Source organism: Lampris incognitus, chromosome 20 (genome assembly GCF_029633865.1).
Source record: "Lampris incognitus isolate fLamInc1 chromosome 20, fLamInc1.hap2, whole genome shotgun sequence".
In the NCBI taxonomy this organism is placed as follows: domain Eukaryota; kingdom Metazoa; phylum Chordata; class Actinopteri; order Lampriformes; family Lampridae; genus Lampris; species Lampris incognitus.
In genome coordinates, this window is record NC_079230.1 from 9,526,530 (window position 1) to 9,552,841 (window position 26,312).

Sequence of the window (26,312 nt, forward strand, 5' to 3'; positions counted from 1 at the left end):
ATTCACATAATTAACATGTCAGGCTGTTCTACACATAGATTGTAGAAACTAAGAGTAACCCAGATGCACACTACATGCCCACACAAGCTGATTTACATTCATTTACACAGGCTCATTTTCACAAATAATTGAGGTCCATACCTCAGTTATTTAACAAGACAACACATGCGGAAAAACTCAATAATATAATGAGCTATCTGCTTTGTAAATAATGTACAAGGTTGTTTTATTTTTTTCCCTATCCTAGTGTATTTTGTTTCAGTTGTTATACATTCAACATGCCTTAACTTGTATAGTCCAGTCTTCAATGGCTTACAGATGAAATGTTCTTTTAATAACAAATTGGAGTTAGAAACCACCTTGACGTCTCCTGTAATTGGAGAGAAGGAGTTTTCTACCTGATTTGTTTCTGTAGGTTCACTTACTGTTGTGTCTGCTATGTATTTGCCCTAAACCGTATACATCTGACCAACGTCAAAGCTACTTGGTAGCTATAGATTGGAGCTGCAGACAGTCGTCGATTTAAGGTGATTTTGGTGATGGTTTGCTTTTCTTTTTCATTTGCTTTTGTTTAAATGAAGAGTGGATTTTTTTTCCCTTCAAATTTCCTGTTAAGATTACTGCTGAAGGTGCAGGATTATTAAGGGCTGGAGTCTGTACTGTCGGGAGCTGAGTGGACTGGGAGGGGTGAATTGGCAAGCTTTAAAACACAGACATTTTGTCATTTGGCAACATTGGATTCCCTAGGAACAGACAGAACTGAACTAGTGACTGCTGTCTTTCAACTGAAATAAGAGGTTGGGTTATTTGATAGTTGATACACTCCTGATGACTTAAATATTTAATTGGTGTTAAGGTATTTTGACAGTTTGGAGATGGCCTAGACTTGATTTGAAAGAAGTGGTAACGGTTTCTTGGGGCAAGTGTGGAATTTGAAATTAATTTTTTTAATTTTCATGGGGTTTTTTTTTCTTTCTCTAAACCTTTAGGGATCACAAATTTACATAGTGTTTTTTTGTTGCATTTGTACAGCTCTTCATTTCATCTACTCTTATTGAGGGTTCTGAGGTCTGGGATTTACCACTTAAGTTCAGCGTTAACAACATTTTCTTCATTTGGTTTAATAGCAGGCGATTCTTGTCACCGCGTATGCCTAATTTGGAGAAATTGGTACTAAAAGATAACTGTTTGCAAATAGCTTATTTGTTTTGTGTCATTGCTGACGTAACAGTGTGCAGTAATTAATTGGGTCTGAATTTGTGGATTACCCGCTGCTGAGATTTTTGTCTTACCAAATATTTTTCATCAGCAGACCACTTTTTGGATGTTAGTAATGTTAATGTTAAAAACCTTACTCAAGTAGGCTACAGTTTTGATTATTGGTATCTACTGTTGATTTGATGCTAAAATGCTTTATAGATTTGACGTTGTCATAACTTTTGTCGTAAATAACTTTGTCCCAACAACTACTGTAAACTAGAAAGCCCAAGTATCTCTGAACAGTTTGAACAAAGCTGAAACCTTGAGTTTCACAATCTTAGAGGTGCATTGGGCCATTAGGCCCTCAAATGTTGGTACACCAGTATCCAATATAGAGTAAGTAACACTGCTTTAGGTGCAATGTGCAGTTTATTTTGGTGTACTAGAAAAGCTGTTAAGAATAGTTTAAAAATTGGTTGCTGTGCTTTTAGTCTGAAGTCAGGTAATAACCTTTTTCAGACCTTTTAGATCCTTGGTTCACAATATCTGTTCTCTTGGGATACCAAGCCTCTTGGTTTTGACACTAGAGCCATCACATTCTCTGGCAATGGCTCCATCATTAGTGGCCTAAAGAATACTAAGAATTGTATAATTGGCGTTATCAACTTAATGGCATTAACGGACATCTGACCCCAGTCGACTCAGCTCCTTTGCTTGAAACAATTTTGAATGTTATTGAAATAACATAGATGTAATGAAAACGTTTTGAGAAAAAAAATAGTTGAAAAAACGTGTAAATAGTTTGGCTTTTGTTTGTTTGAAGAATAAAAAAAAAAACATTAAAATAAAACGGCATTCAACACTGATTCTGTATTTATTGGTTGAATGAGCCGTGGCGATGTCGCGTGGTTGCGATTGTATTCTCGCGGCAGTACGCAGATCTCGCGATAGCGTCGGAACAAACACATGGCCGCCCAGCGTTCACAACAATGAGCCCGTGAGTACGGAAAAAGCTTAGCGGTAGAAAGCTCCCGAGGACGGAACCTGTGTGCCCCGAGCCCACCTCTCCGAGGGGAAAGCGCGGTCCTACCAAGGGGAAGCCCGTCTTTACCGTTACATCCACAGGCCAGGCCAGCCGCATCACAGACAGGTAGCGCTATAGCGTTGGTCGGCTAGCTAAAGCTAGCTGTAGCGTTTGGAGGCTTGTGGTGGTATGTCGACGTAAACGGGCGAGCGAGATGATTTATTTCATCTTATGTACGTATTGACGCGAATTGTGCTAATCCGTAACGTTATAACCTTGCTAAAGACATTCGCGTGTCAACTTTTAACTGGCTGTGTTAATGGTTAATGGGATCTGCACTACATCAATCACAGCTGCTACAGGTGTCTGGCAGTCTCTGCTCGTTGGGATTGATATGCTGAGTTCCAACCCCCCAAGCCAGTTCACCTCCTTTGGTTCTAATGAACCTTTTGTGTAAGTTTTGTTTTATTTCCCCCCCCCTCCCCCTTAAACAGAGGCTTTCTTTTGTTTTGGACCAGTTCATCTTGCACCGTTGTGTTGTGTAGTCGAATAATGGGGTCTGTTCCTTTAAAGTGTTTTCTGTTTTGAATGAATGTTTGTATTTTCTGATTATTCTTTATGTCTTGCGTATGTCCTTTTGTATCTTAAGAGCTGCGTCTATTTGTGCTTATTGTAAAATGCTTTATAGCCATGTGTTTGGAAAGGTAATTCCCATGGGGAAATTCGGTAGTTGTTGCGGCGGCAGGTGAGGACAGACCAGAAACGGGTACAGTACTTGAACTGAAACTACGTTACTGGGTAGGTACAGATAAGTGAACCAAAAAACACTTGCATACAAACAAACATTTGCCTTGTGCAGTTGTGCAAAATACTCATAGGAAAAGCAGCAGATGTTGTAGGGTAATGTTAGACGGTTCAGCATGCGAAGTGACTGTCTATGAGCAGTAAAAACAGTAAGTCTAAATATGGTCCAATGCAGGTGGGTACGAGGAGGGGCATTTGGGGGGGGGGGTGTGCGCGCGCGCGCGCGCGCGCGTGTAGGGCAGCTGTTCAGTTTGGACAGCACTACTGTAGTGCCTGTGCAGGAGGTGGTACTGTCCAGTGCAGTTAGTGTGGGGTTGAATGTGGGGGCAATTGGTGTGTATGGTGTGTGTATGTATTTGGGGGGGAGGGGGGGGTCTGCATCTCAGGCAGAGATCACTGTCAAGTGACTATTGTACAGCCAACAGCACAAACGAATGTCTGAAATGCTCACCTGTGCACCTAGGTGGCATTGGTAGGCCTGTGGCATAAAGAGCTCCTCAGCTGCACCAATTCATCATAGAGGACGGGAGGGCTAGTCCAGTATTGAGTTCGTTTTGGACCACAACCTCCTCTCTGCTGTTACTTCCATGCTGTCCAGGATCAAGCCAATTACAGAGCTGGCCTACGTGACCAACTTGTTGAGCCTCTTGACCTGACCAGTTTTAATGTTGCCTCCCCAGCACACCACAGCGAAGAAAAGTGCACTGACTACCACCAACAGGTAGAACGTCCAGGTAGCTTGGTGCACAGCTTGAAGGAAGAACAGCCTTATCTGTCCTTTCCTGTAGAGTGCCTCAGTGTTGTCGGACCAGTTCAGCCTATTGTTTAGATGCACCCCCACGAACTTGTGTGACTTCAAGTGCTCTATGAATAAAGTTTTACTTACTTACTTTCTCCTCTTTTGCCCAACGTCTTTCCCCCGTCTGCCTCTGTGTGTCTTCAGTCTAGCGGGCGCTGTGATGTCCCCATCCTTCAGCAGACTCAAACACCCACACTGCAGGAAGAAGCACTATCCGAGTAGCACCTACCTCACCCACGTCTGACAGCCAACCAGCAGGAGCAAGGTACAAAACCAGCCCTTGGACCGCCAGGTAGAGGACTCAGCGGGTGAGAGTTGAAAAGCAAAGATGTCTGGTGTAGTGGGAGGTGATGAAAATGGAGGGGCAGCAGGGCAAGACATGGAGGCGGATAATGAGCCCCCACAACTGATACCACCGTTACCCAAGGGTGACAGTTCAGAACTGGGGAAAATCGCTGAGGAAGGGGCCTCTCCCTCTGCCAAGCGACTTAGGTTGAGTGAAGAGAACCAAAGGCTTGATGTGGAGCTCCACCATGTGCATGGAGAAGTGGCACAAGCTGAAGGACTGCAGGATGAACTTATTCCACCAGTGCAAGGTGGAGCATTCACTGTTTCTAGCCATGATGATGATTGGTGTTCAGAAAAATCTGTTCTTTTAGCTCTGATCTCAGGGATTTTAACTCGTGAATCGCTTGTGATAATTCACTGTTGTCTTGAGAACTTACATTTTTTTGTACTTACACAACTTTTTTCTGTGATCCTATAAACTAAAGCCCCCCTGCCTGGTCATGATGGCTTTCCAGGTGCAGAGGAGGCGGAGGAAGACGTTGGGAGTACAGGAGTTGAAGTAGGATACCATCAGAATGGAGACGGAGGTCATGAAACTCCTCTGGAAGGAGGAGAGAGGAAGCCAGAGGTAGAGGAAGAGGACAACAGTGGATCTTCTGACAGTCCCAGTGTAGGACAGCAGTATGTGGAGAATTTTTTTTCCCAGAGCTTTTCTTAAATTACGTTTTGTTTTTTAATGATTGCATAGTAGGAATTCTACTTTGTGGAGTCTTCAACATAAAGAACATAAGGACATAAACATGAACAAAAAAACCTAGGATTATTTAATAATAATATCTGAAAGAGTATCTTTGTGCCTATGAATATTGAAATATCTGTTTGCATGTAAATGGTTAAGTTGGCAAGTAAAAAAGGTAAGTAAATATTTGGCAAGTAATTACTTAAGTTGTTAAATAATATCTTATTTGGCAAATCAACAAGTGGTAAAAAAAATAAGTATTTACATTCTGTGTAAATAATTACAGTGCATTCAGAAAATATTCCGACCCCTTGACTTTTTCCTCATTTTGATACATTACAGCCATGCTCTAAAATGGATTCAATGCATTTTTCTCATCAGTCTACACACAGTACAATACACAATGACAAAACTAAAACAGGTTTTTACAAATTTTTGTGTGTTTATTAAAAATAAGAAACTAAAATTTGCATATGTATTCAGATCCTTTTCTGTGACACTAGAAATTGAGTTCAGGTTTCCCGTTTCCATTGATCATCCTTTTTTTTTGTGGCATTTTCCGCCTTTATTAGATAGTGATAGTCGAGAGAGACAGGAAAGGCAAGGGAGAGAGAGGAGATGACATGCAGCAAAGGGCCAGGGCCGGATTCAGTAAAGGGTCTTAATATTTATGTAAATGGAATGTTTCAGTCTTTTTTTAATTTTTAATAACTTTGCAAAAAATTCTAAAAACCTGCTTTCGCTTTGTCATTATGGAGAATTGTGTGTAGATTGATTAGAAAAAAATGAATCCATTTTAGAGTATGGCAGACATATCAAAATAAGTAAAAAGTGAAGGGGTCTGAATAGTTTCTGAATTGGCAACCTAGCAAGTAAGAATTTTCAGGAGAGTTTCCTTGTGGCCTGTATGGTTGAAGCATGTACTCCTGTTGTGGGACATTAAAATAACGCTCAGTTTCCACCAGCTTTGATTCTGTGTTTTGACCGACATGGTGACTGAGGGCTTCTCCTTCTCCATCCTTCCTCTTCAGCCTGGGCCTTGACTTTACCCAGAACCCCCGGGTGTTGACTGGTTCCTGGGCGGAATACTCCAGTCTCCCAGAGAACTACCTCAAAGGCTGCAAATGGTAAACTTTCCAAACTATTTCTAAAAGAAATGTCATCTAGTGGAGGCTTTTTGTCTTGAGTGCATCACAGCACTGTGAAGACATTCACTTTACCAAGGATAGCCCTCATACTTGAATTTATGATCATTTGAAAATATCCTGTTGGAAGTTACGTTTCTCCATGGTTGAGAATATCACATGAACTCCCCCATTTTTAGACAACACCTGGTTTACTGTGGCTGTGAGCTTCTCAACGTAAGGCTGTTTCTTTATACTGATGCAGCGCTTATTCCCAATATATATACCTTCAAACTGTATGGATATATGATTTTTATTCGCTCATTATACTAACAAAAAATATATGGTATGGCAAAAGGAGAAAAAGAGCAAGTTCTCTCCATCTGTTCGCCACTGGGACTGTCCCAATAACATAATACAGGTGGCTTGAGCGAAAGATTTGTCCTGAAGATTCTGGGTGCTTACGTTTCATAAAGGGCATGTTCATTTTGAAAGCAAAAGTCCATAGAAATTCTATGGTAGGACTACAGTTACTTGTATGTTTTCTTCTAGTTCATGTGTAAGCTGAGCATTCATTCTGTTTTCTTATTTTGCCCTCGACTTTACCCTTCTGAATGAGCAGCGAAAAACACCCTGTTTGGACACAAATGGCGGCACAGTGGCCCAGTGGTTAGCACCGTTGCCTCACAGCAAGAAGGTCCTGGGTTCGAACCCCAGGCCGTCCCAGGTCCTTTCTGTGTGGAGTTTGCATGTTCTCCCTGTGTCTGCGTGGGTTTCCTCCCACCATCAAAAAAGACATGCATGTTAGGGTTAATACTCCTGTCTGTGCCCCTGAGCAAGGCAATGGAACGAAGAACGGGAGTTGGTCCCCAGGTGCTGCACAGCGGCTGCTCACTGCTCCTAGCTACACAGCTGTCATTTGTATGTATGTACAAAATGACTAACAAAGAGTATTCTATTCTTTTCTATAAATGGATGCATCACACTGGATCTGTAGATTTCATAGATTTGGTTTTCACATTCATCCATACTGTACTTCACACTTGAACGAGCATTGTAGCTGGCTAGCAGTAGCTGCACGTCCAATGGATGAACAGGATGGATGAACTTGTAAATGAAATTTGCCGTTTGACAACATTAGTGGCAATTAGAGAACAAGAATGGGCTTTAAACTTTCTGAATTATCCCTTGAACCCAGCAGACGAGTGTTGCAGCTCATCCTCAGCTCAAAGCAACTGATTTATCATGTATTTCTCTCCCCCCCCCTCCCGCCCCCCACCGACACACACATACTCTCTCCCTCTCTCAGGGCTCCTGATGGCTCTTGTATACTGACCAACAGTGCAGACAATGTGTTGCGTGTATACAACCTTCCTCCGGAGCTCTACAGCTACAACTGGGACTTGCTCACTGAGATGGTGAGCCTAATGATTGTTTCCCATGCTGGCTGATGTTTGGCTAGAATCTTACTCATTAGCTTCAAAAGTAGGCTAATGTATTTGGAGTCTTTCGTTGGGCGCCGCTAATGTTTGGACCTGTTTCAGTGAGGTGAGTGATGCCGTTATTCTAAAAAAACAAAAAAACAACAAAACCCTGTTATGCTCAAAAACAGATCTGGAGGGGCATCCGAGTAGTGTAGCAGTCTATTCTGTTGCCTACCAACGTGGGGATCGCCGGTTCGAATCCCCGTGTTACCTCCGGCTTGTTCAGGGCGTCCCTGCAGACACAATTGCCCGTGTCTGCGGGTGGGAAGCCGGATGTGGGTATGTGTCCTGGTCGCTGCACTAGCACCTCCTCTGGTCAGTCGGGGTGCCTGTTCATGGGGGAGGGGTAACCTGGGGCAGAATGGTGTAATCCTCCCACGTGCTACATCCCTCTGGCGAAACTCCTCACTGTCAGGTGAAAAGAAGCGGCTGGTGACTCCACATGTATCGAAGGAGGCATGTGGTAGTCAGCAGCCCTCCCCGGATCGGCAGAGAGGGTGGAGCAGCGACCAGGATGGCTCGGAAGAGTGGGGTAATTGGCTGGGTACAATTGGGGAGAAAAGGGGGGGGGGGGATAAAAAAAAACAAAACATCTGGAATGTGCAGGTACCTTGTTCATCAGAAGGCAAATCGCCGATTTGCTGCTTAGAGTAAATATTGATTATAGTCAATAATTAAGATATATAAGTACCTTTGTTTTTTAACTGTCTATTGTGGGGAATGTTGCAAAGTTACTAGATATGATTTTACTGAAACTTCTGACCTCAATCATTCATTGATGTGAATAACAAATTGATGTAACAAATTAAACTAACAAATTGATGTGAATCAAGCAAATTTAAGTGGAAAGGTAGCAGATGCATTGTACGCACTAACATCTGCCGTGTTCGAACGCCCCCACTAAGTGTCAGTTTGCAGTGATTGCTGCATAGTTTGCTGACACTCATGTTTCTTAGCAAAGGAGGGCAGGGTATCAAACAACAGCAAAACCAACTAGCTGGCAAAACCAGTCACCAACCCTTGCTGATATTTTCCAGTCATATTATACCTAAAGCTAAAATGTTACACATAGAACCTTTTTTAACTTTAAAGGCCCCAAAAGATTTTTAGGAATTGCCTCATTTTCCTCAAAAAAATTATTTGTACCTCTTGGTATTGAGTTTCACCACCCAGAAAAATTGGGTCTCTGATCTCCGGCTATGCATCAGCTACCGCATCTTAATCGCCTTAACCCATGTTTGGTAATCTGTGATTCTTTTTCTATTTTCTTTTTTTTTCAGATTCTTTGGCTATGAATTTATAAACTTGTCACAAAAGCTCTTACAAAATTAGGTGTACCATCTGTTTCGCAACTGTAGATCTGTTTTACTACCTACCAAATGCATAGACTTTCTTGTCTTCTAGTCCTTCATTTATTTTTGCACATAGGGAATAAACAATCATACATGTCTACATTGTTTCCTTAGTTTTTGTTTTATTACTTCACCTAACATTGTATTATGTCTTTGTGTCAGTGACCAAAGCATCAGATCAAATTCCTGGGATGTGATAACTGGCAAACAAAAACAGATCCCAAGTCTTTTCTGTTGTAGAGTCCAGTGCTAAGGATGGCAGAGGGAGATACCATCTATGACTACGGCTGGTACCCCAAGATGAACTCTCTGGACCCGGACTCCTGCTTGTGAGTATAACCTCTGTTTACCCACTGCAGTCTTGCACAACATCTCCCATTCCCCCTTAAGTCTTCTACCACACTTCCCATTCCCCCTAAAGTCTTCTACCACACTTCCCATTCCCCCTAAAGTCTTCTACCCCACTTCCTATTCCCCCAAAGTCTTCTACCACACTTCCTATTCCCCCAAAGTCTTCTACCACATGTCCCATTCTACCCAAAGTCTTCTACCACACTTCCCATTCCCCCCAGTCTTCTACCACATGTCCCATTCTACCCAAAGTCTTCTACCACACTTCCCATTCCCCCCAGTCTTCTACCACACTTCCCATTCCCCCAAAGTCTTCTACCACACTTCCTATTCCCCCAAAGTCTTCTACCACATGTCCCATTCCACCCAAAGTCTTCTACCACACTTCCCATTCCCCCAGTCTTCTACCACACTTCCCATTTCTCCCTAGTCTTCTACCACACTTCCCATTCCTCCCAAAGTCTTCTACCACACGTCCCACCCACCCCAAAGTCTTCTACCACACTTCCCACCCACCCCAAAGTCTTCTACCACACTTCCCATCCCCCCCAAAGTCTTCTACCACACTTCCCATTCCCCCTAAAGTCTTCTACCACACTTCCTAGCCTCCCAACAGTCTCCTACAACGCTTCCTATTCCTCATCTATCAGCCTTTTGATAGATCCCGACTCAGCCAAACATGACATTTGAAGGTCATTATTTAGTGATAATCAATGTAAGGTATGCAGATTTTTCCCCAGCCTACAAATCTGGGATTGGTTTCATCAGAAATTGAAGGTTGACTGAAGTTAGTCAGTGAGTCCCTGTTGTCTTGTCTCTCAAAGTCCCAAACGTGTGTGTGTGTGTGTGTGTGTGTGTGTGTGTGTGTGTGTGTGTGTGTGTGTGTGTGTGTGTGTGTGTGTGTGTGTGTGTGTGTGTGTGTGTGTGTGTGTGTTTTGTGCAGTTACATACATATGGATGTTTATTCACATATACATGTTTGTTAAGCCTGTCTCACTGACTATTAGAGCTGAGGAGATGGTGTGTGCGCGTGCACTTGTGTGTGTGTGTGTGTGTGTGTGTCTACATCTGACTCATGCCTTCATCCCCACCGTGTTAGTGTTGGATGTCAGAGCTGGCTGCCAGCATGTTTGAAGGGAACAGGGAGAGAGGTTGTAAAAGCGCTCTTTTGTGTCTCATTATGAGTGAAGAGCCGGGCCCTCGTGTCGTCTGTCTCTGCCTCCGTTACAAACCGCTCGGCTGTTTGAGGCCTGCGGCGCTTTGTGGCACAACTCGGCCGGCTAACAGCACTCCAGACACCTCCTAAAGGGCCTTGTGATTCCCACACTTGCCAGTTCTCTTTCATCTGCTTCTCCCTTCCACTGTGTGTGCTTGTGTGTCCATGTGCGTGACTGTTCTACAGGGCTTTTTAAACGCTATAATTATGACATCGTGGCTCTGTTTGCACGCGCACACCGAGCCAACACCGACATCAATAACGTCCAGCCGTCACCGTGGAGAAAGCCCGTCATTACTGGCAACCGAGGTAGGGCCCGGCTTACGAGAGAGACACAGCTGCCAGCAGCATGCAGTGTGCCCCCTCCTCCATTCACATCAACCACCAGTCACTGTGCCCCCCCACCCCCTGGTGTCTGCCTCTGATCCGGTCCCAGCGTGGGCCCCTCTTCACCCCGCCGTCAGAAAATCTTTCCTGGGTGCGAGGAGGGGAGGAGTGGTGGGTCAGGGACTAGAGGTCCCTGGGTGGTGGCTGTGTAAACAGCACGAGGGGGCGATTAATACAAAGGATGAAACCACTTTGAGAGGCCAGTGTGTGTCTGCCAAAGCCGGGCTCTATCTCTCTATCTGTAATGAGGGTAAGGATGCTAGCAGGAACTGACAGCGGATGCCCTTGGTCTTTATTCAGATCACTGCCACACTTCAGAGAGGAGGTCTTCTAGGATGGCCCCAGGTGGTTGGAAGAGCTCAGAGTACATTTTCAGAGGGCTGTTGGCAGCAAAGATGAAGCACTGTTGCCCAAGATTTGTAATGTTCAGCAGCATGATGGGTCACGGTTTGTGATTCTGTAAAGCAAATGCACAGCAAAAGCATCACTCATCACTCTCTCTCTCTCTCTCTGTCTCTCTCTCTCTCTGTCTCTCTCTCTCTCTGTTGCTCTCTCCCTCCCCTGTTCTCCCCTCTTCACATCCTCCTCGCTCTCTCTTCCCTCATCTCCATCCGCTCCTCGATCTCTCCTGTCTGCCAAAAGCCATGTGTTGCTGCTGCCCCTCCTGTAGAGAGGGAAGAAGGGGCTGCTGTTGTGATTCGGTTAAGTTGCAGCGAGTTCTGGGCAGGACTCCAAGCGAGCAGCAGTCTAGCATAATAATTGGGCATTTCCCTGCATTGGAAGAGATCCAGGGCTCACAGGGGCTGTAAAGTAACACGGGAGCGGTGGTAGAGGCTAATTTCCTTTGTCTAATTGAGCTGCAGCGATGCTTCGGTGTTTGTTCAGTGTCCAGCAATTTCAAAAAGCGTGCCTCTGTTTTTGGTCCCAGTTCGAGCCATAAAGAAATCGCTGTGGTATCGTCTCCGAAATAGAGGCCGGAGGTGATGGATTCTTTTCATACACTTGTGAGCTCAAAACGTTTGTGGTGGGTTTACAGATAATGATCCAATGAGATTGATATACTGTCGAGTTTGAAAATAGAAAATCGACACTTCATTTTTCCGGGGCATGTGTTGTTGTTATGTTTTAAGGGAACGCCAGCAACCTCTTAACTGACTGAGATACCGTTTAAACCCTCCAAGTGGAGAATTACAAAGATCATCAGTTATCAACCACATACTGTTTTTCTTTTCTTTTGACCAAATGACTGATTCTGACTTACATTAACTACATTTCATCATCACCATCATCATCAGTTCTGTAACCTATGGAGGTCATAGGAGCACAGCTGATTCCTCAACAAGTCTCTTCCACCGTTCCCTATCCATCGCAGCGCTCTCCGCCTCCACTACGCTCATCTGTAGCCATTCTCCGATGTGGTTTACCCAGGGTTTTCTCGGTCTCCCTCTCTTCCTTGTCCCTTCTACCAGGCCTTGCAGGATGTCCTTTGCAAGTGTCCTTTCCATTTGGTAAACGTGCTCAAACCAATTTAATTTCCTTTTTTTTTTTTTGGTCAGTAGACTATCATGGTGACCAATAGCTTCCTTAACTCTGTTCAGCACTTCAGTGTGGGTGACATGGGTTATGTATGGGGTTTGCAGCATTCTTCTATATGCTCTAAGTTTAGAGGCTTGTATTGTTTTCTCCATAGCTTTTGTCAGGGTCCAGGATTCTGCACCGTATAGAAGAGTTGCTATTATGATGGTGCGGAGCAGTTGCATTTTTGACTTCATTCCAATTTTTTTTTTAATCTTTTCCAGATCGTGTTGAGCTTGGTCATTGCGCTTGTTGCGATGGCAATTCCGCTCCCAATTTCTTTTTCCGATCTTCCGTCTTCGTTAATCACAGATCCAAGATATTTGAAAGACGTGACTTCCTCAAGTTTTTCGCTGCCAACAATGATTTCCATGCTCTGCAGTTCAATCTCTTCAGTCTCCCTCCTCAGGGGATCTTTTTGTTGTCATGATTTTGCTTGTTTGAGTACTGACCAGTACTACATTTCATGCCTGGGCTTTATGTCTTTATGTAATAAACATTTACTTGGGTGGTGACTACTTGCACTAAACTAAATTGCCTTTCTGTGATCACCGAATATTTCACAACAAACTTTTCAACTTAACTCTCATTTCTCTGTCTCTATTCGGTCCTATTCCCTTTCTCATCTGTTTTACTTCCTGTCTTTCCGTTTTCCAATTCGTCTACATACATGTTCAACCATGAAATCTGCCCCCGTCTGTTCCAGTTTTGCCAGCAGTAGCCGCGATAACCCGGTCCACGTGTGGGACGCGTTCTACGGGGAGGTGCGAGCCAGTTTCCGACCGTACAACCATCTGGACGAACTGACAGCGGCCCACTCCCTCTGCTTCACCCCAGACGGCTCACAGCTCTACTGTGGCTTCGACAAAATCGTCAGGGTTTTCTACACGGACCGACCCGGTAGAGACTGTGAGGAGAGACCCACCACAGGTCAGCCGCCTTCCCCACAGCAAAGGCTTAGTGGTGCTACCCTGGTTTCCACATGGCTGAAATACTCATAACATGAGTTTTTCTTTTTTTGGGGGGGGGGGGTTTCTTCCCAATTGTCAGTTGTACCCGTCCAATTACCCCACTCTTCCGAGACGTCCCAGTGTCTGCTCCACCTCCTCTGCCGATCCGGGGAGGGCTGCAGACTACCACATGCCTCCTCCGATACATGTGGAGTCACCAGCCGTTTCTTTTCACCTGACAGTGAGGAGTTTCGCCAGGGGGACATAGCGCTTGGGAAGATCACGCTATTCCCCCAGTTCCCTCTCATCCCCGAACAGGCGCCCCGGCCAACCAGAGGAGGCACTACTGCAGCGACCAGAACACATACCCACATCCGGCTTCCCACCCGCAGACACGGCAAATTGTGTCTGTAGTGACGCCCGACCAAGCCGGAGGTAACACGGGAATTCGAACCGGCGATCCCCATGTTGGTAGGCAACGGAATAGACCATGATGCTACCCAGACACCAACATGGGCTTTTTCTCCTGGGTTTTTTTTTTTCCTTCTTTTTGAAAGGAGAAGGGAAGGGGCAGTCCACTTAACTTTTTAGCCTACTTACCCTCCACTGGGACAGTGGGGATGAAGTGAGGGAAGATACTGGAAAGGCAGCTCTCTGACAGCATCAGGTCTGAGGCCAGCCGGAGCACATTAGGTTCTATTTGAGGATAAAAAATGAATCATAGAAGTGTTGTTTTGAAGAAAACTGCCCTAAATAAGCCCCAAAGAGTCTGGTCTGGCCCTTCTACCCCGGCTACTTCTTATTCTGCTCTGGCTAACATCACAAGCTACATTTCTAAGTATTTTCATGGGGATTTTTGATGCTGTAAAAATGAGAGGCGAAGTGGAAATACTAAAATTTAAAGTGAAAATAAGTCTTAAATGTGGCAACAAAGTTGCTATGCTCGCTTGGGGTAGGAAAAGATGACATGTCGATAAGAAGATTATGCGATTAAGAATGAAGGAAACACATCTTTGTAATTTCTCTGATGGCAGTTCATACGTACTTATCTTCTTGTCTCGCATATTTTTGATTACTTAGCCCAGCGCTTCTGTAAATTGTTTATTTGCTTCAAAGCAGCTGAATGAAACACGCCTGACTCAGTTCAGTTTTTAAACTTTTTTTCAGTAATTCTCTTAAACTTTGCTCAACTCTTGGATAAAAAAAGACTCCTGTGTGTGTCGTCTTTCCCTGCATGGCTCCAGCATCTCAGCCTCCCGAGTAGCTGACAGGGACTCATTTCCGGTTGTATGTAAAATCTCAAACACCAAATACTCCAAACCTTTTGGCTTCTGCAAGCCTAGCCATTTGGTATTGTGGTAGCCTAAAATTAAAAGATAACCTGCAGGGGGCGTCCGGGTAACATAGCAGTCTGTTCCGTTGCCTACCGACACAGGGATCGTCGGTTCAAATCCCCGTGTTACCTCCGGCTTGGTCGGGCGTCCCTACAGACACAATTGGCCGTCTCTGCGGCCAGTTGTCTCTGCGGCTCTCCGGGTCGCTGCACTAGCGCCTCCTCTGGTCGGTCGGGGCGCCTGTTCAGGGGGGCGGGGGAACTGGGGGTAATAGCGTGATCCTCCCACCCGCTATGTCCCCCTAGCGAAACTCTTCACTGTCAGGTGAAAAGAAGCGGCTGGCAACGCCACATGTATTGGAGGTGTGTTGTAGTCTGCAGCCCTCCCTACATCGCCAGAAGAGGTGAAGCAGCGAGCGGGATGGCTTGGAAAAGTGGGCACAAAAGAGGGGGAAAAAAGAAAAAGATAAACCGCGAACATTGGAGAGAGAGTCTGTTTCTGAGAAAACAGCAGCAATATGAGAGTCATCCAGAGACTTTCTCTACCTCCAAGAGGTGAGCAGCTCTCATTTTATAGACTAAAGGTACATTGTTGATGTTATATGAGTCCAAGTACCCTTTGCCCTCACGACAAATTGGCGCCTGCTTCCCTCCGGTGTCACTCATCCTGCTCACTTGTCTACAGTCTACCCACATGTCCCTGATGGAGAAAGGGAGCTTGTACAGTATGGGACCGAGGCCTGCTGTTCATCTGACTTGTTGCCCCTAACAATATGTGCTGTGAGGCATTAAGGAGAGCGTTTGGACAGTATATTCATCTCAACATTACCATAATAAATCAAAGACTGTGGAAGATGATGAATAGCGGTGGAAAGGATTTGGGAAAAGTCAGAAAAACAGGAAAAGAAAAATAACTGAACCATATCAAGGGTCTGTGTGCTTAGGGGGGGGGGGGGAGTAAATGTATTCATCCTCGGGATATAATCAGGAACTCAAAACCCAGAGAAGTCATTTCTCATTTGAAATGAAATCATAGTCTTCCCCTAACAAAAAACAAAAAGAGAACCATGGAAAAAAGCCTGGAACCTCGTGACAAATCCCATGCCTGTGTCTTCTTTTGTTCCCTCCAGTGAAGAAACAGGGCCAGAGTGGCATCATATCATGCTTCGCCTTCAGCCCCTGCCTGTCCGTCTACGCCTGCGGCTCCTACTCCCGCAGCGCGGGGCTCTACAGCTGCCAAGACGGCTCCCTCTTGGCCCTGCTGCCGACCAGACACCGCGGAGGCCTCACCCACCTGCTCTTCTCCCCTGATGGGAACTACCTCTACACCGGCGGGCGAAAGGTGAAGGGACATAAGCACGTGCATACATACATACACGCACATACATACGTGTATACGCACACATTTATACACAAATTATGCAATGCTGAAGAGAAAAAAACAGCTGTGAAATGGCTTTTCCCAAATTTCACTCGGAGATTTTTTTTTTTTTTTTTTTTGGGTTCCCCTGCCCCCTATTTTTCTCCCCAGTTGTATCCGGCCAGTTACCCCACTCTTCCCAGCCGTCCCGGTTACTTCTGCACCCCCTCTGCCGATTCGGGGAGGGCTGCAGACTACCACATGCCTCCTCCGATACATGTGGAGTCGCCAGCCGCTTCTTTTCACCTGACAGTGAGGAGTTTCACCAGGGGGACATAGCACGTGGGAGGATCACGCTATTCCCCCCCAGTTCCCCCTGCCCCCCAAACAGGCACCCCGATCGGCCAAAGAAGGCGCTAATGCAGCAACCAGGACACATACCCACATCCGGCTTCCCACCCGCAGACACGGGCAATTGTGTCTGTAGGGACGCCCGACCAAGCCGGAGGTAACCCGGGGATTCGAACCGGCGATCCCCACGTTGGTAGGCAGTAGACCACTACGCTACCCGGATGCCTTCTGCTCGAGATTTTTGTTCTCGTCCTCAAACTCTGTTGCAGTCAGTGGGCTGTATGTCAGATGTAACAAGTGCATTTTCTAGAGGTATCAGTTGGAAGTAGGTTGACACAAGGACTGTAGCGTTTATGAATGGTTTTAGCAAAGAACTTTGTGTGCAATATATTATCTTGTCAGCGTGCACTGTTTTGTTATGTTTTTTTCAGGCATTGAGTAAGTTTGACAGCTAAAAGACTTCTGGGCGAAACCTCGTTTGGTGGATAGTGTGCAAGGTAGACAGGTTTGATGTGGTTTCGGATCGGGCATCGAGAACCGGTTCCAAAATTCCGATTCCAGAGGAATTGTTAAGAAACCAGAGCAAGCGGCGGTCGAAAGTGTGGCTTCATTTTGCCTTGAAAAAGGAAGGGTTGGCACCACCTGTGGCAAAATTATTTCGGGGGGGGGGGGGGGGGTGCGCAACAGATACGGCCAAACACCTTCGCCTACACGGTGTACAAATTAACCAGTGTACAGCGTTTGACACGTTGCGCCAGTCTCCATCTCCTGCCTCGGCGTCTTCGTCAGCCAACCCCGAGCAAACAGCAAGCAGCATCTCGTCGCAATTGGGTAGGTGAAAATTAATAAAGTCTGTCTTATTCACAACAGCGAGGCAGCAAACAACTTATACGTGAGCGGATTGCTATAAACTTCATGCAAATACTGAGATGTGTTTTTTTTCTGTGCTGAACGCTCACGTATACAGCCTGAGAAGGCCGATGTGCTCATTTTTCTAAACAAGAACTGTTTCTAATTTAAGAAGTTTAATACCTGGTAGTCCAGACCAGGGTGTGACTGTGACTTTATTTCTTCATCTTCATGTATGAAGACGGTTGTTGTAAATATAAGAATGAGCCATTCACACGAGTGATCCGTTCTTAAAACAGGATGGCTTGTATAAAGTTTTTCCATCCATTATCTGAACCACTTATCCTGCTCTCAGGGTTGCGGGGATGCTGGAGCATATTCCAGCAGTCACTGGGCAGCAGGCAGAGAGACACCCTGGACCGGCCGCCAGGCCATCACAGGGCCCACACACACACACACACACACACACACACACACACACACACACCTCGTACCTAGGGACAATTTAGTAAGGCCGATTCACCTGACCTACATGTCTTTGGACTGTGGGAGGAAACTGGAGGCCCTGGAGGAAACCTACGCAGACACAGGGAGAACATGCAAACTCCACACAGAGGACGACCTGGGATGACCCACCGAGGTTGGACTACCCCAGGGCTCGAACCCAGGACCTTGTTCTGAGGCGACTGCACTAACCACTGCACCACCGTGCCGCCTGTATAAAGTTTTTTTAAATACATCTTTCTTCTGTGAAATGAGCGTGTGGCCTGTTTTGACCTCACCTCTCTAAGAACCGGAATCGAGAATCGTTAAGAACCGGAATCGAACAGCAGAATCGGAATCGGAATCAGAATCCTTAAAATCCAAACGATGCCCGACCCTAATGTGGTTTGCCTCGGATGTCAGCCTCACTCTTTCCATATGCACTCGGGTTGAGGTTTTGAGATTGATTTTCTCTATTTAAACTGCACCACAGAAAACAATTGCTGATTCATTCAGAGCAGTCTGAGAGCCTGCTTATTCTTCAGACCTTCTAGAACTTGGAAGAAAAACAGCCAAAGAGAAAGACGCTGTCGGCCCGAGGTGCGAGCATGGCAAGCTGTGGGCACATAATAGGCACTCGCCACGTTTTCATCCAAATGTTAAGAGGATTTTAATGTTAACTTTTAAAAAGTTGAAAAATGTAAAGTGTGAATCTGTTCTGCTTTCTTCAGATGGTTTTTTAGCAGTTTTAAAAGCTTGATACAGTTGTTTTTTTTACTTCAGAATTTGTAAAAGTAAAAATGGGTCAACAAAAGTGCTGTCATATGCTTTTCTCATTTTATTTACTTTTAGCACAGTATAAAGAGGATTTCCATCAAGCTGTTTTCTTTAAAAAAATTGCAAGTAAGAAACCATATGGAAACGCCAAGATACAAGTTAAACTCCTAAATATTGCAAAAAGTGGATTTTGTCCATCTCAGGCGAGCATATTTTCTGATGATAGGTTTGTATATAGAAACATGAAGAAGTTAATGGTATTTCCAATTTCTCCACTGGCAAGCACTCCTTACTCACCCTTCTCCAGTTTTCTCTTTTGGATGGCGTAGCCCTGCACATGAGACTAAATGCTTGAAACCAGCAAATGGAAACACAACTGAGTCACACTGGAATCTTTTCAACCTTTCAAAAAATTACTCAACATTTGACCCGAAACCGAGACAAGAAACTCTTTTATGATTTCTTTGTGTGTGTGTGTGTGTGTGTAGGATCCAGAGATACTTTGCTGGGACCTGAGGGAGCCAGGGAAGGTTGTGTTCTCTCTGCAGAGGAAGGTGGCCACCAACCAGCGCATTTACTTTGACCTGGACCTGTAAGTTTACTTAACCAGCCAGAAACCTGGCTCATTTCACAATTCACAAGGCACCCAGTATGCCCCACAGCTTATTCTGCCCTGGTGTCTATCCCAGTGCCTCTAACCGTTTGCCCATTAAGCCTCAGGAGAATGCATGTTTTACATTCCAGCCAAACTCTCTGTAGCTGACTTTACCATGTAGTCCAACTTTACACAGAAATTAAGTAGCTAATCAGTAATATGAGCTGCAGCTGTGTTTGTTGGAATGAAACCCTGCATAGACTTTTGCCATGGATGGCAAGTCAGTTAAGAACTACAGGCTGAGGCAATGTTTTTGCCTTAGCCCTGGTCGGCCTAACTGAACTCCTGTACGACGGTGACCATGTTAGCTAGATTTGTTTGTGTATTCTGCAGTGGTGACAATTTAGGCACACTTTGGAGACAATATGTATTATATAGGTATGTGTGTATGTCCCCAGCTCAGGAAGGTACCTGTTGAGTGGCGACACAGAGGGGATGGTGTCATTATGGGACACCCAAACTGCTCCCCCTGATGGCAACGAGGATTTACTGCAGCCTCAGGCGCAATTCCAGGCCCACAGGGACTGCACCAATGGCATCAGGTACGATGGCTAACAACGGGTAGGGTTTTTCCATTGGCACTTTTGGCTGCGCTGAATCAAACCATGCCACATTGATTTGCGTTTCCATGACCAGCTTAAACGTGCTGAGTTGTGCTGAGTCATGCCTGAGAGATGGACCGTCTCCGGAGTCGGCCCAAAGTGCACCAGACCTGCCTCCAAGCGGGTTGCGGTGATGGGCTTCACCTCTTCTAGATCATTTTGTCATCCCATCTCCGTTTTTCAAGCAATGAGTAGTACATGCCAAGCAAAATCATAACGACAGCCTGAAAATCCATGATAAGTAGCTAGCCACCAACTGTTGCACAGTGCAATAGTAAACGGCGCTAAAGAGGGTGCTACTTTTAAACGCCATCAACTCAAGACAAGCGCGTCATCAATTGAAGACGCACCTTCAAGCGGGTAGCCCTGTTGCAATGGAAATGCAAATACCAGCCACGGTGGGCTGACGCGCTGAGTCGAGTCAAGCCAGAACACGTGTTTGGAAAAGGCCGTAAGAGAGTTGTGATCAGAGTAAGTTGGGTTGTAGTGCATTGTGTGATGATGTGTTACAGTAATTTAAGACTTTTTTTCTGTACCAGTCAGTATTCGAAGGTTTTATTGATCCACATGCAAGTTTCACTTGGTGGGATGCTCATGATTATAAGTAAATGAATAAATGGGACTTATCACAACATATAAAAGTGGGAACAGAGTGTGTTTGTTTGTTTAGCTCCCCTTTCTCACTTGCCCAAACACCGGATCCCAATCAAACCAGTTCACTACTGACTGTAGAATAACTGACATACTGTACAGACTTGTACAATTGGCGCCAGGCAGTACAAATGAGCTAAGAGACTCTTTAATCCAAATTACAAGACTCATATTGACCATTTTGTAAGAAAATTGATAGAGTACCGTGCATTAGAAAGATGCTCCATTTATCTTCCCTGTTGCTTCAGAGAGCTGGTGATATATGCACTAGTTCTGTCTTGGTTAATGTTCAGCCAATAAAAATCTGTCTAAGAAGCAAATAGCATAAATGAAGATGTGTACCGCAAAGCCCATTTGGAGTAAGATCAAGTTCAGAAAGATTACATGCCAGTCTCTCATGGCGGAGAGTGGAGGAAGGGCTGGCATGCAATCTTAGTTTCTTTAGTGATGTCTGTGTATGTAAACAGCCTAATAGTCTGTAATCCAAATAAATTACATGTGGGATCAATATAGTCATATTACTAGGCAGGTTACCGAGGGTTGCATGGCAACACCGCAAGCCTAAATGCCGTATTGTGTTGTTTAGGGCCATCATCAGTGGAACAATCTCCCATTTTAATTACTCAGACACCCAGCTGCTCAGTAAGGCAAGCTTTATTTTGTCTTTAATGTCTCCTCCACAGGATGCCTGAGTAGTGGGGGAAGAAGAGTACTGGTACCAATTTTCAAGAATAAGGGTGATGTGCAGAGCTATAGTATCTACAGAGGTATAAAGTTGATCAGCCACAGCATGAAGATATGTGAAAGAGTAATAGAAGCTAGGTTAAGAGGAGAGGTGACAATTAGCGAGCAGCAGTATGGTTTCATGTCATGAAAGAGCACCACAGATGTGATGTTTGCTTTGAGAATGTTGATGGAGAAGTATGGAGAAGGCCAGAAGGAGTTACACTGTGTCTTTGTGGATTTAGAGAAAGCATATGACAGGGTGCTAAGAGAGGAGGTGTGGTATTGTATGAGGAAGTCGGGAGTGGCAGAGAAGTATGTAGGAGTGGTGCAGGATATGTATGAGGGACGTGTGACAGTGGTGAGGTGTGCGGTTGGAATGACAGATGGGTTCAAGGTGGAGGTGGGATTACATCAAGGATCGGCTCTGAGCCCTTTCTTGTTTGCAATGGTGATGGACAGGTTGGCAGACAAGATCATGCAGGAGTCTCCGTGGGCTATGATGTTCACGGATGACATTGTGATCTGTAGTGAGCAGAAAGAATTAAAGTCAGTAAGAGCAAGAGAGAATACCTATGTGTGAATGAGAGGGAGGACAGTGGAATGGTGGGGATGCAAGGAGTAGAGGTGACGAAGGCGTATGAGTTTAAATACTTGGGGTCAACTGTTCAAAGTAATGGGGAGTGCAGAAGAGAGGTGAAGACGAGAGTGTAGGCAGGGTGGAGTGGGTGGAGAAGAGTGTCAGGAGTGATTTGGGACAGAAGGGTACCAGCACCAGCAAGAGTTAAAGGGAAGGTTTACAAGATGGTTGTGAGACCAGCAGTGGCACTGATGAAAAGACATGAGGCGGAGCTGGAGGTGGCAGAGTTGAAGGTGCTAAGATTTTCATTGGAAGTGACAAAGAAGGACAGGATTAGGAACGAGTATATATTAGAGGGGCAGCTCAGGTTGGACGGTTTGGAGACAAAGCAAGAGAGGCAAGATTAAGATGGTTTGGACATGTGTGGAGGAGAGATGCTGGGTATATTGGGAGAAGGATGCTGAATGTGGAGCTGGTGAGGGAGGACATGCAGAGGACAGGAAGAAATGGAAATGAATGATCCGCTATGGCGACCCCTAACAGGAGCAGCTGAAAGTAGTAGTAGTAGTAGTAACGTCTCTTACGCAGCATCTCATATCAGTCCCAGGAAGAATAGGCACTACATTGGTAACAGCTAATTGAGCAAGTGATTTTCCTTGTAAATACAAAATTAGCCACTTATTGGGAAATTAGTCACTTATGCATGTGTAAAACTGGTCACTTGTGTGCTTATGCAACATCAGTCACCTTTATGCATATGCAAAAGTTGGTAATCATATGCGAAATATCACTTATGTATTTAGTTTGAAGCATGGCGATCATATTCCACCATCGTGTGGCCAAATGTCTCAACTTTAAGTCTTCTTAGCATCTCATAGTTTCATCCCCTATTTTCTTACTCCTCTCTTCTACCTTTTCCTCCTTATATCTGTTCCTTCATCCCTCCTGCCTCTAGTATTCATCCCTTCATGCCGCTACTGGCCACATCCAGTGGACAGCGTCAGTTCCTGTCGCCCGGAGACAGCGAGGGGGACTCGGCCTCTGACGGCGAGGGAGACCAAGCCATGATGTCACCCAAGGAGATCAGGCAGGACAATGCCCTGGCCCTGTGGTGGGCTGGACCAATCGGCCCCGACGCAGAGGAGAGCCAAGAGGAGCGCACACCACCAGCGGAGGAGGCCTAAAGGCCTGCCATTCATAGGACCTGACCTTTCCCTGGACCGGACCGAACTGATTCACACCTGTCATGAGATATTTGTTTTGAGAGTGTTTGGTGTTTAGGGAGCTGTTGCTGTATATCACAGGTTAGTTGAGTTGCTCTTGAGAAAAAGAACAAAAAATGTTGTCTTCTTTTCTTCAAACAGTTATTGCAGGTTTACAACATGCTTATCCAGCCAAAGTTTGTATGTTAGTGTCTCTTTAACTTAAAATGGACCTTTGCCTTGAGGCTTCAGTTAATGCCCCGCTAGTGTCATCGGCAAATCGCTAATGAATACCCAGAAAAGAAATATCGTCGATATTTAAGAACAGGGAAATTTCGAAAGTATTCTTAGATGATCCCCACCCTTACTCAGGTTGAGATGAGACTCAAACAGAAGAGGGCCTGCCGCCAACATGGGAAGTGGACTGTCAGTGTTGGCAGTGTCGAGGTTAAAATCTCATTCGGTTTCAATTAATTCATACAAGCCACTGCTAAACGATTGCGCACTCTGTCGTTTTGTTTTTGTTTTTGTTTTTAGCAGATTTTTCTCAGGATCTTTTTCTCGTTTTGTAGAAAATCCAAGGGCAGCATGGTGGCGCAGTGGTTAGTGCGGTTGCCTCACAGCAAGAAGGTCCTGGGTTCGAGCCCTGGGGTAGTCCAACCTTGGTGGTCGTCCCGGGTCATCCTCTGTGTGGAGTTTGCATGTTCTCCCCATGTCTGTGTGGGTTTCCTCCGGGTGCTCTGGTTTCCTCCCACAGTCCAAAAACATGTAGGTCAGGTGAATCGGCCATACTAAATTGTCCCTGTATGTGTGTGTGTGTGTTGGCCCTGTGATGGACTGGCGGCCTGTCCAGGGTGTCTCCCCGCCTGCCACCCAATGACTGCTGGGATAGGCTTCAGCATCCCCGCGATCCTGAGAGCAGGATAAGCGGTTTGGATAATGGATGGATGGATGGATGGATAGCAAATCCAATTCCTGGGTGGTTTTAATTGAAAGTGAATGAACCCTGACCCCCAACATGTGGCAGCCCAGATAATTCATACTGCACCTTCAGTCTGCATTGTTGTTGTGGGAGCATGTTTTACCTGTTGGTGGCTGCAACGCTGCCCTGCAGATTCCTAGTTGCTATAGTCACAGTAAGTGCCATTCGTTTTGGAGCTTTGTAAAGCAGTTAATGGAATCCTTTTGTTTTATTGGTAAATATTGTGCGTGCCAAGGTGTCATTTTGTTCTGTGCGCGCCGGTGAAAAGTATATTTTTGTAAAGCCGCGGTGGTCTTGATGGTTTCTGAATGTGTACTCTCTAAGCAGCTTGTGCTAGACATTCTTCTAACCTAACAATCTGTATTTTTTAGTGTGTGTGTATGTGTGCGTGCAACACTAGTAATCTGTGCTGTGGGTGTTTCTATAAGGTTGTGTTCAAATTCAATTTGTGACTGGCCGAGTGGTTTCGGTGCATCTCTGGGCACATTCATGTAGTTGTACAAGTGCATTGAGAATATACTGCTTTGCTGCTTATCGGGTGATTTTGGGTGTGGAGTTTGTCTACAGATTCGACTACAAGGAGCCAAAAGTCTGATCAATAGACTTTGTGATATAAATTCTTAATCCTTAACTGGCAATGGATTAATTTTTCTTGATTGGATAAACGGTTTTATACTCAACAGTAGAACATGTCATTCTGCTTAATGGTTGGAATTGTATTCTTTCTTCTTTATTTTTCTTTTTTTGCCTGAAAAGATTACTGAAACTTATCATGTTCTCGGAAGAATTGAGGAAGACCTAGCCTTTTGCTGGTCTCAATGACATCTCTGTCTCCATAGTTGGCACTGGATGAAAGTCACATTATCTTGGTTGGGTTGCAGCTGAATTTAATTTTAAAAAAAAAATCTTAACATGCTATGTCTCTTTCACATTTCCATTATTTTGGGCGACTCTTGATTGGGACGACCTGTGGTAATTTTATGATGACTGCAAGATGGTTTTACACTGCGAAGTCAAGAGGCAGCTTTTAAAAGCTCAAGGGACTATTAGCCCACACTTACGAGATGGAAATTATTCATAGCTTTCACCTCTGCCGGTATACTCGTGCATGAATGCACACACCCATTGCCTTCGATTGTCTGAAACCACAGGGGCCCGCCAAGCAAAGAGCCAAGTTGGAGAGCTCCACTGCTGTGTTGTGCAGAGATTGCCTAGCAACCGCCTCCAAATAGAAGGAGCGCCTTGGGAGGGAGAGGCAGGGTGAGGGATGACAGCTAGGTGGGAGTGTGAATTAAGTGTTATAATTGCTTATCAAGTGCCACACTGATTGCCACTTATTTTGTGTGTTAGACTAGATATTTTTTGTATTTATTTTTTTTACTCTCTCTCTCTCACTCTCCTGTATGTGCTAGCAAAACAGCGAATAAGGTTTTTGGTGGGGTTTCGGTCTCAGATTTCAGGGTCTGGAAGGTGAAGGTTCGCCGAGCGGCGTGGTCCGTTATCATCCCAAAAATCAGATTTCACTGACTATCAAGTTAGCTTGCGTGTGAGATATTTAACTTCATGTGACACTCATTTAAAAAAAAAAAGAAAAAAGAAAAGAGGCTGTTCTAAAAGTAGGAAGGACAAATAATCAGAGTACCGACAAAATAAAAATGTTAACATCTACAAAGGCAGTCTGTATCTAGAATATTGAAGGGAGCCTAGCATGGGGAGTAACAGCCATCTTTGTGCAAAGTGCAAGATAAAGAAAATCTGCACAATAGAAAGTGTGCTTGATAGAGAATGTGAGTATAATAGTAGGTAATGTATGCAGTATTCACAGAGACTGCAAACGTTATATTGTGACGTGGTCAAACAACGGACTTCTCAGCAAACCTTTCAGAGTTAACAAACAAGCCTTTTAATAATCGCACGCCAGTCAACACACACAAGTTTGTATTGGTCTCGGCCGCAGAAGCGACCTCATCTATTTGCCTACTCTTTACCCTCATGGTGGGAAATAGCATGCTGTCTAATACAACTTCTCTCACAACGTCCCCATTCCCCTCCACCACATCCCCGCTATCTGTAACAGATATGCCCGTTTTTAACAAGTTCACTATCCCACAACATAACCAAAACAGCGACGCTTCAGTTGCATCGTGGGTAATATGCAAATGAACTTGGAGCAGGAACACTCTGGTAGAATTCGCCACGATAGTTAACCTCTAAGAGAGAAGAGTGCTATATAATTGATCTGGATCGCACCATCTACCCAGCGAGGCCTACATCAACAGGTTGGACGTCCTGTAGGTTTACTCTTTATGTAACCCTAACCTTAACCCTAACCCCCCCCACCACCCCCACTAGCCGTCACCTTCTGTCCCATCTCGCAGATACGAACCGGTAGTGCTCGCATACACAGGCGGCAGGCAGCGTGGCAGGTACCACCGGTCAAAGGGGAAGCTTCAACGCGAGTCTCTCCGCCC

The 26,312-nt window shown here is 45.1% G+C and overlaps 1 protein-coding gene across 1 annotated transcript; it reads left to right on the forward strand.

The window, feature by feature from the left end:
• Positions 1 to 2,189: 2,189 nt before the first annotated feature.
• Positions 2,190 to 24,751, forward strand: wrap53 (WD repeat containing, antisense to TP53). The gene is made up of 12 exons (XM_056300509.1): positions 2,190 to 2,350; positions 3,627 to 3,749; positions 3,972 to 4,423; positions 4,601 to 4,796; positions 5,886 to 5,981; positions 7,288 to 7,396; positions 9,055 to 9,143; positions 13,050 to 13,273; positions 15,757 to 15,968; positions 18,935 to 19,038; positions 19,500 to 19,643; positions 22,613 to 24,751. The coding sequence occupies exons 3-12, from the start codon at positions 4,156 to 4,158 to the stop codon at positions 22,839 to 22,841; spliced, it is 1,671 nt and encodes a 556-aa protein (XP_056156484.1). The 5' UTR covers positions 2,190 to 2,350; positions 3,627 to 3,749; positions 3,972 to 4,155; the 3' UTR covers positions 22,842 to 24,751.
• Positions 24,752 to 26,312: the final 1,561 nt, after the last annotated feature.